The 17511-nt window shown below is 48.9% G+C and overlaps 1 protein-coding gene across 3 annotated transcripts in view; it reads left to right on the forward strand.

Moving 5' to 3' along the window:
* METTL24 (methyltransferase like 24) overlaps positions 1-7746 on the forward strand; it is a 50804-nt gene extending 43058 nt beyond the window's left edge. For all 3 annotated transcript variants that reach the window (XM_087775876.1, XM_087775877.1, XM_087775878.1), the window contains exon 5: positions 6193-7746. In XM_087775876.1, the coding sequence (XP_087632002.1) occupies positions 6193-6507 (315 nt within the window). In that variant the 3' untranslated portion in view covers positions 6508-7746. The remainder of the gene's footprint in view (positions 1-6192) is intronic.
* Positions 7747-17511: the final 9765 nt, after the last annotated feature.

Here is a 17511-nt window from a genome sequence, read left to right on the forward strand (position 1 = left end):
CGTAGTGGCTGTACTGCTCCTGAGCACTCAGCTGAGATCGGTGTCTCCTGCGTGCACCCGGTGGGCTCTCTGGATGGGTACGTTTGTCTGTCTGGGGCCATTACTGCTTCTGGTAAGCTGTTGCTATACTGACAGTTGGCCGTCAGAGACAGTTAAATAAGTTTTCTTAGTATGATTTTGAAACATTTTCTCCAGTTTAAGTGGTAAACACAAAATGGCTGTTAATATACTGCCCCTGCTGTTCAACAATGTCATGGAAGCACGTCACAGAAACTGGGGGAAAAAAAAGACTTCTCTGTCACTCGCAAGGCTGTGGCGGATCAGCGGTGAGGGCAGAGGAACAAAGCTCGTCTGCACTCACTGCAGGTTTTCTGTTTCGGTGATGTGTGACTTCAACTGGACGGTTGCCTTTTACTGTAAAAAAAGACCAAAGACCATGTAAGCACCCGACTGCACAAACTGGCTTTGTGGCTTTGATGCCTTAAGCAGATATTTGAAGACGTGCCTAATCTGTCATGTCAGGAGCGAATAATCTCAAGTGACACATTTGTCCCAGAGTCATTTTGAAGTTGGCCATACCGACCATTATGGAGGGGGGTGCAAATGTGAGTAGGAAGGGAGGGAGGTAATTTGAAGGTGAAGTGCTGCTGTTTGGAGCTGTACGCCACTGCAAACCAGTAGTGATTGACTTTTCTCCTGATTTCAGTATCTGTGTTGCTCAGACCATGCCCACAGCAGTCCCCATCTCCCCGCCGGATGGCTCAGAGAGAACTGGGATCGTTCCAGCTCCCACCGATCGCAGGGAGCATGGGGAGGGGCAGGCGCAAGCTGCTGGGAGCGTAATTTGCTATTAGGCTACGTGGCATCCTGTCTGCCATCAATTACAGCCTCGGCTCAGAATAAAAGGGAATGAAGGGGACTTAACATCCACGCTGTCGCCTGCTGGTGAGGAGGGTCTGGATGCGTTTTGAAAGGAAAAAGAGTGAGGGAAGTCTCATGCTGAAAGGTTGCAGATGGGAAAAGAGGGAAGCTACGTTTAAAAAAACGACACTCAAGAACCTGTTTGTTACCTGCAAAGTTGTGTGCTATCAAAATATGAATTAAACAGCTTTTTCTAGAGTTTTGTCTGCTGAAAATAGAGAATCGTGCTTAGGTGGAGAGGGGAAAAACTGATGCATAAGCAAGCAGAGTTTGTCTTGCTGTACAGCTGGTGTCAAAATAGTAACCGGGTGGCAGGGAGCTGGAGCAGAGGGTTGTTTCTCACAGCCTCAGATCCCTAGTGCAGCACTGTGGTTCAGGGGGACGGAGTGGTTCTGAGCTCTGCTCTTCTGCTTGAAAGCCGTAACCAGCTCTCCTCTCCCTGCTCCCAGCGTATGGCGCAGAACTGCTCCCACGGAAAGGGAGGGATCCTCCTTGCCTGACCTGTACCGCGTTTGCCGTTTTTGCCTTTCCTGGCTGCCGCTTCCACATGCTGAGTTTGTGCTGGAAGTAATACAGCTTAAATTGCTTCCTCCAGCTACTCGCTCTCAATTGACTCTTCTCCATGGGGAGCTTTAAATGGTGCCCACAGGGCAGCGCAGAGCCTGAAATCCCCGTTAACCCTGGTAGTTCAAAAACAATCAAGGCAAACCGAGCTCTGATCTCTGCTTTAGGAAATGATGCAATTGTTGTAACAAGTCATTACCCTAAAAAGAAGAAATGAGCCTTCATACACTATGTGTTAACCTTCACTAACTTCACTAACTAAAACGCATTCTTTTTTCAGCTGTTTTATATGCTTGGTTGTGTATGAGGAAAGGCCTTTTTTTTTCTCCAAGTGTAACTGGTGCTTTTTCAAGGGAGCTAAATGCTGAGAAAACATTAAAAAATCCACATTTTTTACTTCTTTGTGATAACCTAGTTAGTTTATCAAGACAAGAGCATTTGTGGAAGATAAGAGGAACCAGCCTTAGTCTGTGAGTGCTCGAAACCAGCAGGCAATTGACTTCCATCCTTTACCTTCAGGCTCTGTAGATCTTTGTCCTCCAGGATTTACTCTCAACAGCAGACTCCAGCTGCGCTCCCAGGTGAATTAGAGCTCTGAATTTATAGATTTGTCCACTAATCCTTTCACTGGCACTTTGAATCAAGGCATCTAGGTAGTGCATTTCTTATCAGTAGTGCACTGCTTGTCGCTAAGGGTAAATATCTCTGGAGGGGTCTAAATCATCACAAAACTTGTGTTCGGTGTTAGCAGCACACTTGTTATTCGCTCAGATATTCGGGCACAAAGCTGTTCTGCCGTTTATTTTACCCTGTCCGTGGCACAAAATGGAGATGCTGGGCTGGACCCCTTGCACACAAGAGTTGGTGGGTAGAGACAGGTACCTTCCTCCCTCCAGGTCTCTGAGCAGCGCGGGGCAGTACTGGTAACAAAAAGCACATCCCCACTAGCGTTGTGTTTCTTTCCTGGTCATTTCAGTATGTGTTCAAGCAGTTATTGTGGTAACTCATTTTATTCTACCAAAACAAGCCGCTTTTCGGATCAATTTTTGCAAATACAGCGCGGAGCGTGCGGAGTGCCTGCTGAGCAGCCAGCGGAGCAGTGGGTGTCACAAGAGAAAAGCAAACCAACCTGGATGATGACTGGAAACATTACCATGGGAAAAAAATGTCCTACTGTTGTCATAAAGCAAAATCATGGGAAGACAAAAGTAAACAACTTAGAAGTACCCCTCCCCCCAAAAAAAAGGTCTTGAATAATTTGTCTCCTTTCAAAGTTCCAGAAGTCTCCCAAAGATAAAAATCTGTGGTTTCTGAAGTGCAGCAGCACAGTCCTATGGCAATTGCACCCATGTGGAATCAAAACTACCTACAAAATTGCATTACAGGTAGAGTTGCTATCTGAAACATAAGTAACCCATTTAAATGTATAAAGGGAAACAAGTGGGCTCAACCACGAAATAGTTCTCAGCTGAAATGTCACAAGCACCATCATTTACATTCAGCCTCCCCTTGAACCCAAAGGAGCGCTATGCTAAAGTGTTTCACTGACCCACGTATGGACAGACTGACAGGCTCTTTGTTGCAGAGTCATATTAGGAAATACCAGAGCTAAGGTTGTCTGTGCAACCTTCCTCTCCCCTCCCCATGCGGGCATGCCACAATACGAGCTTTAATTCCGTAATCCCTCAGTCATTTTCCCCTGGCCCCCTGCCTCCCTCAGTGTGGAGGAGGCACAATGCCGCCTTAATGAGCAGACAGGCAGCAGCTTGGCTTATCATTATTTGGTCTGTGACCGTGGACCTCATTCAAGTCCCACTCTCCAAGTCCTGCTCTGAAAACGCAGTGTTTTACAGCTTGTCCCACAAAAGTCTGACAGCCCTTCACGGGCACAACCCTTTTACCCTGCAGCAGGAGTTCAGTGGTTAATACCCTCATTTTACAGATGGAGATAAGAAATAGCAAACGTCTTAACACCTACTGATTCTCGCCATCCCATGCCCATCCATCACGCCGGAGCACAGCCCCTGAGGAGGGCTGACGTGGTTGTGAGCGCTCTGCACCTCAGCAGGTCAGACCCTGGTGCCTCTGGTCAGCCAGCCAGAGAACAAGGCAAGGTAGATGTGGCCACCCCATTGGAAACTAGGGTGTCACCAAGCCCTTCATGGCAGCTGCCTTGCACAGGGTCCTCAGATCTCGGACCTACCCTCCTAGCCAGTCCCCTTCTGATGCTTCACCCTGTTTGTCTCCAATGACCTCTGTTTTCCCACTGGTAGCAGCATTATCTGGCCCATGGCATAGCTCCAGGTTGTAGTAAGACAGGTGGGAGTAGCCATACACCGTCCTAGCCTTTACCCCATGGGGAACAAGAACAGCCCAGGGCCCATTGCTACTCTTGTCTCCCTTCTCTGGGTTATGCGTTTGCAGTCGGGAAACACCGAGCTCTTCACCTTCCACTGGTTTCTGCCCTCTTTCAAAGACCTTAAAGCCGAGGAAGGAGAGCAGTCTGTATTGCTGCTGCTGTGCTCTGCATGTACCTCGTTACTAGAATTTCCTCCTCCACTGCCTCCATCCCTGCCTCTTAAATCTCTGCCCAAGCTCTCCATCATACTCCTTTTTCCCAGGGTCTTTCACCCAAACTTCCAGTCTGAGGATAACTAACTCCTCTGTCAATCTCTGGTCCCAGCTTCCTCAACCTCTGCACTTTTTGTCTTAATGTCTCTTCCCTCTGCTACCAGCCCTGCCTCCCTCTGTCTGTCCCTCAGGCAACTGGGGACCACAGACTGCAGAGCTTTGGGCACCCAGGTGTGACCAGTGCAGGTACTATAGGTCCAGGTGGACTGGAGGGACCTTTGCCGTGAAGCGGGAGCCCCTGTGTAGGAAGCCCACACAGTTACTGTTGTTTATTTTTGACATGTGGGGTTGAAATTTGAAATGAATTAAGTAACTCTTAAAACTTCTTGTCCGATGTCTTTTGACATTGTGGTTTTGGTCCCTAACCCCAGGTTAGGGATGAGGAAGAGTGTGGCAAGACAGCTGTATGAAGCAGCCTTCCTCCTCTCAACTGCACCTACCTATGGAAGTGGATGGCCAAGTTATTTACAGCCCCGGCCCTGCTCCTTAGGCTTTAGACCGGTGGAGGGTATTTATGCGCATTTATGGGTGAAGTTGAAGAACCAACAGCATTTCCCTTAGCCAAGGTACAGTTACAGAAGCAGCCACATGAAGCCCTCACAGGGTCCTGGCAGCTCACCTCACCCAAACCCTGCCATGGCCCTGTGGGTTCTGGCTGTGGCCCCTGCGAAGCACAGCTCTGGTTGTACAGGAGAGGAGCTCACAGCACAACCCCTGCCCGGCACCCTGGGCAGGGGGTCCACGAGCCAGGGCCCCAGCCCGCGTGGAGGGGGCATGGCCTGAGGCCCGCAAGGCGACCTGGGGTGACATGGCTTAGGGAAGCAGTTGCCTTGGCAATGCTTTTACATCACCTGCCCAAATTTCTCTCCTGTACCTGCACAGGTGCCTTTTCCGACACTGCCTCAAGGGTTAGGGTAGGCTGCCAAGAGAGCCTGGGTTTTGGGGTTTCGTTTGGTTTTTTTTTTTACTATTCTTGACTCTAAGTAAAAAGTCTTCAGTTTTCACGTCAAACACATCTTGAGCGTGAGCAGATGGGCAGAAGCAGTGGCTCAGGTGGAACCAGCAAAGGCAAACCCTGCTGCCTAGGCAGAGGGCAGTTCCCCCTGTTCAGCTCTGGGAAACACGGGCCCTTGAGCTGTGTAGCTTGTGAGCATTATTGCAGTCATCGTTTTCTACCAGGTGTGAAATTTTGATGAAATGCTCTTTTTTTATTAAAGCATACAACTTCCCTCCTCCAGATAATTGCCAAGCAAAATCAACCCACAGTTGTGTTGGGCTATGAGAAGTTGGTTTGCTGAATACCTAACGACAAAATTAAATAATGGCCTAAAATTAAAAGAGGGTGCTTGTTTATTAGTTATATTTTTCCTTCAAGCAACGTCATGGCTTCTTTCCTGCTATCCCTCTTTCTTTGGAGGAGCTGCCCTTAAAACCCTGCAGAGTCTTTGCATAATTCTCCTTTGAATTGGCCCTCCTCGCTCAGCATCTGTAGTGATGCCTGCAAAAGCTTCAGACAGCAGCTTGGCCGTGGGTAGCTGGTGACCCGAGCTGCTCATAGTATTCATTTCGCTTTGGCCTTCTCTTGCACTTGTGAGGTGCAGGTAGCGTCTGGCACACAAGGAACCCCCCTCCTGCGGTGCAAGTAATCGCTGTTAGTGCATTTCATTCTGTCACAGGATTTTACGATGGAGAAATAAGGAACAGTAATGCCTTAGTGTCTTTTTTCAGTGAGGAGGGTTTCTTTTTTCCATAGCTTTGGTGCCACCACAAGATTTGTGAAGAAATAGTAACATGCTTTGATTGTAGGATCAGCTGCATTGGACACCTCGGGGTCCAAAGCTTTCCAGCCCAGGAGTTGGAGGCAGGAGAAGGGCTGTGAACAGGCAAGCGTGAAACTTCACCTACTGTCCATATTAGCCCTAGGATGTTCTGAGATTTTAATTTATTATTATTTTTTTTAAACACTAAAGGAACTGTAAGTAAGAGTAATTATGTATATTGTAAAATGGACAAGCCTGGCCTTGGATGTTACTGACAATAATTGTAAAGCCTCTCATTTTCACATTTTTGTTGCAGATTGATGTCCTCAAGGCAGATGTGGAGAGCGCCGAGTGGAAAATTTTGGAAAACCTGATCCTGGAAGATGTTGTTGAGCAGATAGGACAGCTGGTCTTTGAGGTGCACATCCACTGGCCTGGGTTTGAGGTCAGCGGCAATGACAGCACCGTGGTGCGGTACTGGTACAGTCTGCTCCGAGAACTGGAGCTGAAGGACTTCAGGCTTTTCCATACCTACAAAGACTTATCAAAACCACAGATGTTTCTGAAAAAGGAAGCCTTCAATGCCAGTAGCTGTTACACACTGAGCTGGGTAAATACAAGATGGAAATAGCAGAAAGGAATTTATGATGTGTGACTGCGAGCCATCTGGCCCCGTACCGTTATTGAAGAGGACTTTGGCGTCACCGGCTAAAGTTGCTAAATATGCACACAGTGACTGCTAACAAAATGGACTGGCTTTTATTTTTATATGTTGTCAAAAGAACTGGCACTAGGAGAAGATAACACGGTGCAGATCTGTGTAGCAGTATATTTGCCAGCGGGTACACTGTCTCAGAGGACAGAGGTTTCTGTCAAGGTTTGTCTGGGGTGGCTAACGGCACGGCTTTCCCAGGCTGCCCGGTGCCTGAGCGTGCCAGCAGAGAGGGCATCCCTCTGGGGCTGCCCCGGGGAGCTCTGCTCGCTGAGCTGCACCAGCCCTCGGGCAGGAGAGTGCTGGCGACGAGGTGCCTTTCTCAGGGTCACGCGTTACTTCTCTGTAAAGCAGTTGCCTTTGATTCGCACCTGCTTTACTTTTGCCTTGTTACCAACGGAACAAATTTTACGCAAGAATAGTAAGTTCTTCAACCCACTGGCAAATTTCAGCTGAATTTGGCAGAGGCAGAAGTCAGCACCAAACTAAATTCTTACCTGTTCTGTTGAACAGCTGCTGAGTGCTCTGACTTTGGCTCTATAGGGCAGTCTGGCTGCGGGAGGCACTTCTCACGCAGGAGACGGTGGGACAGAGAGACTCAGCTGCAGGAAAAGCTGCTGCCAGCGCTCCCCCTGCTCACCCTTCGGAGGCTTCGGCCACAAAAGACAGGGCTTCCCTAGTTCAGCTGCTCAAAGAACGGCTTGTTTTGAATTACTCTCGCAATAGCTGTAGCAAGTGGTTTTTCATCTAGCGGGATACTTATTTAAAGAGCTGAACGTGAAACCTGGTCTTTTTTGTTCATTTGTTTTGGGTTTTAGCTGAATGTTTTGCTGCGTGCCTTCTCCAGCGCTGTGCCTGGATGCCTGCCACCTCCTCAGCACCTCCCCGGCCTGTCCGGCCCTCCCTGCCGTGAGCAGGCCAGACCCCGGGTCTGCGCCGATGCTGGCAGAGGTGGTGGCGGAGGCAGTGCCCGGGTCCGCGGGCGAGCTGGGGCTCTGCAGGCTGGCCTCGGGGGTGCCCGCAGTGCCCTCCCAGGAGCCAGCCTTGGCCGGTCCCGGAGGAGCTAAGGAACAGGGGGAGCTAAAAAATATAGAGCAGGTTGAGGTATTTTCTTCTCTTTAAAAGAATTTTGACATTAAACTTTGCATTAAAATACAAGATGGCACCTCTTCCATGTCTTTGATATACGGCCTTTGTAACTGCCTTTGGTTTCTGACTTCTGCAGGGCTCAGTGTTCCTCCCCTTAGTGTGCCTTGGCCCAGTGTTGCATTTTTAAGTCGTCTCTCTCTTTCTCTGTCCCCGTGTCGTTCCTTCTCTTGTAATCCTGGCATTCCCCTCTCTCCTTTCATACCCTCCTTTCCTTTTTCACCGTCTCCGTTGCCTCAGCTCCCTCATCCCCTCCTTCCCGGAGCAGGGCCCGGTGCTGGACCCAACATGCCCACAGGATTTCGCAGCCGGAGGAGAAAGAAAAGAGGAGGAGCTCTTCCTTCCAGCCAGGCGAGTCTGCTTTCTCCCAGAGGCACTCCTTTGCCTCACCAGTGGATGAAGCCATTCCCCTCACCTTCCCCAGGCTTCGCCCCTGAGCGAGGCATCTGCTTTCCTCCTCTCCCACCTCTCTGAGGGCTCCCGCTGCCCCAGGGCAGGCAGGGACCGCTCTCCCCAGCAGAAACTGCTTCAGCCCTTCAGGTCAGCTCCCTTTCTCGCAGAAGAGGCCAGCAGGCGGGTGACCCTGCTGGCGTGACAGTCGTCCTCCCACCGCCCTTGCTCTGGGGCTGCGGGGAGCCACCTGCCCTGGCCCCAGCGCCCGCCTCCCCACCGGGACCTGCAGAGCCCCTCGTGGGGCTTGAAACCGCTGCAGTGAATCCGATTGTGAGCATCCATGTTGGCCACAGAGGCCGCAGACCTCGGGCCGCTGTGGAAGAGGCAGAAGAAAAACCTCTCCCTGCTTCCATGGTGAAGGACTAGGGTGGTGAGGGGCTGGTGGAAATGGCGAGGATTTTAATCTCCTCAGAGAAAGCCAGCTCCATGCCCTTGTGCGTTCAGGTTTCTATCAATCAGTCTTCCAAATCACATTTGAAATTTTAACTTGTGGCTAAATGTCAAACCATTTCTTTTTTAACAAACACATGCTGGTTTTCAATCTACTGCCTTTCAGTCATGCTGACAGTGCCTTGTGTTGTATGGAGTCTCTGATTTACTGCCTCCCCATTTTATTTTCCTTTTAAAAACAAATCCATCTACTTCTTTAGTTACACTTTAATTTTCTGAAGTGGAGTTTAATTCTAAGAGGACTTCTTAACATGGCCTTCTGCACATCAAACACCTCGTTTAGGGAAGAAAGAGGGCGGTGCAGCCGGAGCAGGACTACTGACCAGGTGATGATCCCAGCTGTGCCTGCGCGAGTGAATGAAGCAGCGGCAGGCAGCATGCACAGGCTCTGGGAACGGCTGTCTGGTTAATTAATGAGATCCCTGGCACAATTTAGGCTCAGGCCATCTAGGACTCTCCGAGATGATTTCCTAGGCACAGCTGGGGAGTTAGCCCAAGCCAAGGACGGCTTGGATGCAGCCACCTTGTTCGGGAAGCTGAAAGAGTTTAGTAAATGGATGTGGCCAGGTCAGCTTTGCCAGTTTGCCTCAAGGCTGGGGAATACCTCCTGGCACCGTTTTATTTTCTGGTATAAACATAGCTTCTGTTTCTGCTCCTGCACATCCCTCCTGGACTGGGGGGCAAGGGGCTTTGCAGTCACCCAGAGCAGGGTGCTATGGGGGCCCACCACCTCCTCAGCTCTGCGGCACTCAAAATCAAGATGACACATCGCTGCTGTGTTGGATTCCCCATGTCCAAGGCATTAGGCAAAGCGCTTTCCACAGGGCCGAGCTACACATTGCCGTCCCTGAGCCAGGTAATGCACCACCCAAGGGAACCGCGACCTCTGAAAATGGGTAGGAAATGCCTTCTCTGTGACAGCCATGCTTGCTGCAAACCCTCCTACATTAAGTACTGAGGTTGTTTAACGACGCAGGGGCATGAGGAGATTCATTAAAATGCGAGAGGGTGCCAGGATTTCCTAAACCGGTATCTAGCTTGTTGGAGCGATCACGCCTACTGCACCACAGAATGGCTCAGCTCCTGTTTTTGCAAATAATGGGGTGGCAAAAGTCCAGCTGTGAGTCCTGATTTATTAATAAAGCATAAAAATACAGCCTCTAGCACTGCACAGGTTTTTCCTCCTGATTAGTCTTAGAGTAACTAGCCTAGTAGCTGATTATCATTTGTTTATGAAACTGATAGAGGTTAAAAAAACAAATTACATGATCTCTTTCAGATGTTAAAATTCCAAAGGGATGCACATCTTTCACCATTTATTACCCTGAAGAAAAAAATGGTGATGTATATGTAAATTATAGAAATGGAGTGGAGGTCCATCCTGGTTCTTCTTTGCTTAAGATGTGGAGTTTAGTAAACCCTCAGCTAATCTCTTGCTCAGGATTGCCAGGTAGTGTCAGGAACAATTCAGGCTGTAGCAAATACATCTTCTGCAAGAAAAGATTCCAATAACTATGGTAATTTTTAAGGAAGCCTTATCTCAGATACAGGATGGATAAAAGCCATTTATCATTCTGGAGGCAGTGATGTGATATTATGGGAGAAAATGAACAGCTCCTATTTTATGCACTCTCTGTGCCTTTCTACTTAGCATCTCTTAAAGTAGAGTTACAGCCTTCCTTTCTGAGGTCTCGCTTTTGTGCCCTTATCCCTTCTCTTCTATTGATCTCTTTTACCTAAAGAAGAGACTCTTAAATGAATTCAGTTTCCATCTCCTGATGACTGAGCTGCCAGGTAGGTGCTCAGGGGCGCAAGCCGGCACTGGCTGACGCTGCCACAGCGGCACTGAGGGACGCTGGGCGGGTGTGTGTCCACCCACTGCCATGTCCAGGCACAATCAGCCCCTACCTGCTGCAGGGTCCCAGCCGTACGCCCCGCTCAGGCGGTATCTCCAGCCCATCAGGGACAGTGCTGAGAGAGAAGGGCAGGGATCCAGGACTGCTGGCATCCACGGGCTCTTGCTGCTTCAGCCAGAACTGAAGCTCCATCAGCCATCTTCCCCCCAAGATTTACTGCTACGTGCTGGCTCTCAACCACACCGGCGACTCTGGGGACATCCACACATGTTTGGCACCCGTGTCTGAGCTTGCCTTGCCCCTGTAGGATGGCTAATTGCAGGGAGCATTGCACTGCCCACATGCAGCTCTGGAGGAGCTGCTGGAGAGGCCACGAAGCAGGTGAGGAGCTTGTTGAGACGATCTCCCTGCAGTGACCCCTGCTGTAACCGCGTGCCAGCGTTGTACTCCGCATCTCTTCCCAGATCAGACGTGCACAGGAACTGCGGTAGCTGCTGCCTTCTTCAAGTGCACCATTAAAACCAGTGGTGGTGGGGCATTCTCCCATTATAGCCACAGCCTGGAGACTGGTAACTGTGTGGCCATGCCCAAGCAGGAAGAAAGGGCCACTGGCCTGTCCTGGCAGTGCTAAAATATTCCTGAGTGCCCAGTCTGAGCAGCGTTCAAGCATCTCCTGCAGATGATGCAGTAAAGCCTTTTTTTCCTTCTGCTTGGTCTGAGAGATGACTCACCAGAGACCCACTGCGGGGCCCTGCCCTTGACAGCACCTGAGGAGGAAAGTGAGACTCATCCTTCAAACTCCTACTGCCAGGAGCAGCATGGGAAGGTGCCCAGACCGCACCAGGGCAGGGCAGGAGCACAGGGGCCAGATCATCCCATGTCATCAGGCGGCAGGTGGCAAATGTGCTTGCACGGGAGCTCATTGCAAAAGAGTGGTCTGTCCCCTTTCCCAAGCTGTATATCTGTACTATGCCATCTACCAGGCGCTCCTGGCACCTTCTGCCACCCTGGATCTGCTCAGTGTCACTGTTACGGGTATTGCCCAGCTCCGCTCTCCCCCAAGGCTTCTGGACCTCAGTCCCCAGGTGCATTGGGCATCTCCCCACACTCCCTGCAGGCATCTGCATCAGCTCTCCAGAGCAGCCAGCCCATTGCCTCCAGCCTGGCACCGGGAGAAACCCAGCCCAGGAGCCTCCTTACTGCCCACACCTCAGGCCATTTGTGGTGGCCACAGCAGTGCCAACCCCAGATAACAAGGACACAATGACCAGGTCTCGTTCCTGAAGTGGAGTCATTATGGCATTAGTTTGACATCTCCACCAGGAGATATTTCAGCTGGCTCTGAAATGGATCTTTGCAGAGATGACCTGTGTGTAGTGGCAGTTTTATCTGCACAGATCCTCATGTGGGGGTGAGTGCATTTCCCCTTCAGGGAGGCCCACAGTGATTTACAAATCACTCACATTTGTGAATCAGAATTTACAGGTGCTGCTTGTGACCTGGTAAAGATGAAGAGCAGCAACAGATTTGAATCCCCCAAACTATCACAGATAATACTGCAACACCGGCTTTCCATAGAGAGCCCACGGCAGCATGGAGTGGGATGTGTTAGAACACTAACGCTCTTCTCCAGGGGAACCAGTCCCTTTCTGAATGCCACGCTGGCTTCCTTGGAGGTTCCAAGATTTGACCAAAGAAAGGTCTGACCTCCTGCCCCACTCCAAAACCTGATGTTTATCGCACGCGCTTCTGGCCCCAGGCTTTGATCCCATCAGTGACTTGTGAAGGGTTGTTCTTCACGCGCGCCCCTCAACTGTGAAAGATCAAAGAAAACGTAAAGGGAACATATGTCTGGCCTTTCTTGGCAGATGCCAAGAAGATGTATCACCCGGCAGCACACCTGAAGAAATAGCACTCATTCTCTCCGGTGAATTATTCAACAGCTGAGACCATCTGGTTCATTCAAAAACTTTGATTTCATGAGCTTCATTAGCTGCTCCCTTGCCCTTGAAAGGATCCTCAGGGTTATTTGGTAGGAAATCACTCTTGATTTCTTCCTGCTTGTTAACACAGTGTGACATTTAATTGCAGTCAGTAGAGACCTGGTTTAGTGCCGGTGGAAGTTCAGAGCCGACCTACATTCAGAGACATATTTATACTTGCCTCTCTCCGCTGGCTTTCAGGGGCAGCGTCTGCCGAGCAAGCCCGACACTTGAAGGGAACCATCGGTGATAATGAATGGATCGCTTTCCTTAAATAGAAGTCCCTGTCACAGTGTAGTTTGACCTGCCTGTTGTAAAGTGTTTCAGCTGGTTCAGAAAGAGACCTTTGCAGAGATGGCCCATGCTATGTCCCTTATCCTGAAGGGCAGGACCTTACACAAGGAGAGAACAGGAGCCTGCTTTGCTCTGCCTAGAAACGACGACTCAGATGTGAATACCAATGCAACGTCCCTGCTCTTTTTGGTGGATTACCACCATATATGCTTATTTTTCAGCAATTTCCCAAAAGAAAGTTCAGCGGTGTCCATGGTACAAAACTTCTGTAGTAATTAAAATGCTCCTGTGCCTCAGCTGGTATTTCCTCCCCCGCCCTCCATATTTGAAATCCTACTTCTGAATCAAAACCAAACAACATGAATCCCACCTGTGCATCCACCTTCAGATATCTAGAGTGGAGCCACCACCCCAGGTGCCACCACCCTGGCAGGGAGGTGGGGACGGCTGCCTGACCGCTGTCAGACCTCTGACGCGGCAGCAGCCATGTCCCGGCAGGACCTGTGTCCTGCCGTGTCCTGCTGACACCAGCCAAGAGCAGCCACGACGCAGGGGCTGGGAGTTCATCAAACCCCGGGCTGACCTCCCCCACTTACTTGCCAGGCAGGAGAGGCCCTCAAATGCCTCCTTACTTCTTCTTCTTTGTGAAGGGAAGGAAAAGTGTGCCAAGACATAGGAGACTTCAGCATCTGAAGAAATATTATTTCATAACGTTATTACACCTTTTTAATATTGGAGGAATTATGACAAAAACCAAACAAAACCAACTTGCCCCCCTGCCCCAAGGTATTCCCAAAGGGTCAGCACCCGGGCAGAGAAAGAGAGGAGCTTGCTGCAGAGAAGCCGTTCTGACCAGACTCAACATGGTTTTGAAAACTCTGGGGAATGGGGCTTACTTTTTTTTCCTGTAGACGTCTGGCCTGACAACTGACTTCATTCGGAGTCCGATTTCCCTCTTCATCTCCTGAGCAAGGAATATTGAACAGGATCACGTTTTACAGAGTATACCTGGAGGCGCCGAAGGAGCACGGTTGTACATGGTTTTATTTTGCAATGTACATGTACATTGCAAAATAAAACCAAGTAGCCTGGGCGAGCAAAGTCACAGCTGCGTGGGGAAATTAGCCTGCTGCAAGCTGAGGTAAGAAGTTAGAGTGTTACGGCTCTTCTAGCACAGGCCATTTTTGCAATATTTTTTTTTTCAGTGTTGCTTTGCAAGAGTTTAAACTCCACCGAAACCCCACTTATTCCACAATTGAGGTGTTTAGCTGGTGAGTTAGAGCATGACACCAACTGTGGGGTAAGGACGCTGGGAAAACTGGGAATATTTGCAGCTCCCGGAACGACGTCCGGGTAACTCTCGGTGGTCTTGAAGCAACATGAAGTTCCCATTACTGAAAGGACTCCCTAGAGGATTTGTTTTGTTGTCTTCCTTTCCCAAATCAGAGGAGAAGCAGGCTCAGTCTTGACGCCTTTCAGACTCACCAAAAAAACCCAAGGCCTAATAAGAACCTCTGATTCTGAACGACAAACCCGACACATCTGCAATAACGTTTCATTTTAGCAGCCTCCCAGTGGCATGAAGCGCAGCAGGTTAGAAGGAGACTCAGAAAGGCTCAGTGCTTTAGCATTTAACACATTTTAAAGGTTCTGTCATACAAGAAGATAATGAACAGGTCTGAGATCAAACTTCCAGAGTATCTGGTGAATTTAGAGGTCCATGCCCCATTGAAAGTCATTGCAACTTGTTTCGAAAAGCTTTAAACTCTGCAAGGAGCTTCTGTAAACATAACCCTGCCACAAGCAGTTTTCTCCGAGCACTGCAAGACAGCCGTGGTGCATCTGTTTGGTTTTTTTTTTTTTTTTTTAATCAGCAAGCCTGACAGAAAAGACATATTTTACTGCAAGATATGAGACTTAAATTTTGAGTGAATGCTGGTGAAGGCAACCTACAGTAGCAAGTCCTTAAGTAGTCTCCAGAGGGACGACCTCCCTGGAAACAGACTTTTCTGGTGTATAGGTTCAACTGTTTAAAGCCTTCCAAGCAAAACTCCCCTCCCTCCTCCGCTCCCCGCGTGTTCCCCCTCATGCAGGCTGCTTGTCATACGGAGTCTTCCCAGCGAACGGGAGCAGGATTTTGTAACGACCAGCTGGTAGAAAGCAGGAAAGTACATTGTGTTACTGGGCTGTCAGATCCGCAAAGCTCGCTGTTTAAATCAGCCTTTAAAGACTACAGTGTTAAACGGTATATTGAACATCTGCCTGTTGCTAAAAATGGCTTTTTGCAAGACAATCTTGGACTTTTCTGGATGTACAGTAATTTAGGTATTTGTTCCTCATAATGAGAGCAAAGACTGAGCAGCCCCATCTTAGTGGGGACAATTACAAACTCTGTGCAAAACAGATGCCAAGACCATCTGCTTCAAGAAAGACAGCCTTCTTACCAGCAAGTTGCATGAGGATATGTGGGATATTTCCCCCTCTTGCATAGGAAGAAAGTCCAAGAAAAAGATGGCAGAAGGCCAAAGGAACGATCAAGTTTCCCAGGCAGAACTCCAAGAATGATGGAGATAGTTCACTTATCTGTACAACCCCCACTGTAGAAGTAATTGGTATTAATAAAAGTGGCAACATGTTGGCACATCATTTCTGAAAGTTACAGATTCATGATCGAGGGGAAGAAGATGATGATGCTGTGACAGCAACCCAGCGCTCCAGCTTGCACGTATTCCTTCCCGGCAGCGCGGCACGCCTGCCTCCAGCCCTCCCAAGAAGCTCCTTTCGGCTTGAATCTCTTTGTTGCGTTCTCCACCTAATGTCAGAGGAGAATAAATTGGGGGAACTCGAAACGCGCTCTTCCCTCTTCTCCCAACGCTGCCTTTTCCCTGGCTCCGTCTGCTCACACGCCAAGTTCAGCCTAGGGGTCTCAGTCTAGACTTGTTCTGACCAACATTTCTAACAGCCCAATTTCTGGCGAAACATGAAATTAGGAAGATAAGAGAAGGACATGATTCGAGTTAATTAGCCCAGCAAGAAATCTTTTCCCAGGTGGCTGCTGGAAAGACAAGTCTAGACTCGCACCACACAGACGCACGCTGTCTATCCTCATGCACAGCAAACTAGCTGACACCGTGAGCTTTGGCGTTTGCAACTCTCAAGCCGACAAGAGGGAATTATCCTCATAAAAATTCCCCCTGCAGGCTTCAATGCAGATGTGAGAAATTCCACAAAAGATTAACACGGTGACCAACTGCGAGGGACAAAGGATTTTATCTGAAAGTTTCTAGGGGAATTTTGATTCTGGGCTTGTTGCAAACATTTAATCCCAGTTCATCAACTCCAGCAGAATTTGAGTCAACGTTTCTTATTTTTGTTCCCCAAAGGCAACACTCAGTACATTACTACTAAAGTTTATACGCTTATTTTTATTCTTAGTATATACACTCGCATGCGAGTGTGTGTGTGTGTATAAAAAAAGTTCTTCCTGGTAGGTGCCACATGGAAAAACACAGTGCCAACTACAGAGCGAAACATTTTGTCTATTATGACTTGAAGGCTTTTAAGCATTTGGGAAAGATGTTTCCGATATGGAAGCTAATATACATTCCTGTGAGAAGTTTTTGTATCTGTTCTATTCCTCCTCTCCTCCCCAGTTCCCTGTACTTACAAGCTGTTAATGGTCAGGGCACAGTGCCACATAGCCATTTAGGAAATGTATCTGAAGGAAGAAAAGCGTTGCAAGTTATTTCAGCCCACTCTCTCCCGAAGCAGCACCCAGGGCACAACTCCCAGCCCAGGAGTCGAGCCTGCCCTGGGAAAAGAACCACGTCGGAAATCCGCCCTCTCCGACACGGCGGCAGCTCACTCCCACCCGTGCCCTGAAGAGCCAAGAAACAAGAGCAGCCTCCTCTCTCCCCCCAGAGGGGAGGGTCCTCAGGACACGCCGGACCGGCTCTTTCCTCTCACTCCAGGCTCTGCCATTTCCTACCTCCCGACTTGCACGGGCGCGAGGCTCGGCAATACCCAGTTACCACCAGTACACCGCCTGTGAAAACAGGCTGTGGAGTTTTCCAGGTAGACAAGGCTACTGAGATGGGGAAGCAAAGAGAAATATGTGAACTTGGTGCAGTTACACGACGGCATGAATGGACAGTGGGAAGACTCTGAAGCTCAGCTTTAGAGAGTTGGTCTAAAAATGCATAAGCTCCATGTTCGCTCACAAGGGCCTAACTTTAGCAAGTACTCTTTTAAAGAACAGAATTGCCTTGTTAATCAATCAAAAAAAACCAACCCAAACCAACAACCCCCCCCCCCCCCCCCGAACAACCAACCCATTTCCTTCTGCCTACACAATTTGAGATCCTTTGCATCTCATCTACAGAGCTGCCTGTCTTCTATCCTGCTGTCAATTAAGGCAATTACTCCTTTGCTATTGCTTACAATTGATGAGCAGTGATTGGATTTATAGTAAACAATATAGTGTAATTCAAAACTGTAATTAAAGATTGATCAATGGGATAAATTCATTACGCATTTTTATTCCCATTATGTGCTCAGAAAGAGAGCAGGTAGGGAGTTGAAAGGATTTTTTTCTCTTGCTTCCAGCTTGCATTAGTTTTGTATGACCAGTGCAAGAGAATGAGTTTATCTGAATGCTGGTACAAGTGCAAATTAGAATACCAAATGGTAAGAAATATTTTATATGGACACTGCTAGACAGAAAAATTGAATGAAGATAAGCA

The sequence above is a fragment of the Nipponia nippon genome, unplaced genomic scaffold (assembly GCF_047370975.1).
Source record: "Nipponia nippon isolate SJK-2023a ecotype South Korea unplaced genomic scaffold, ASM4737097v1 scaffold_4, whole genome shotgun sequence".
NCBI classification, from domain to species: domain Eukaryota; kingdom Metazoa; phylum Chordata; class Aves; order Pelecaniformes; family Threskiornithidae; genus Nipponia; species Nipponia nippon.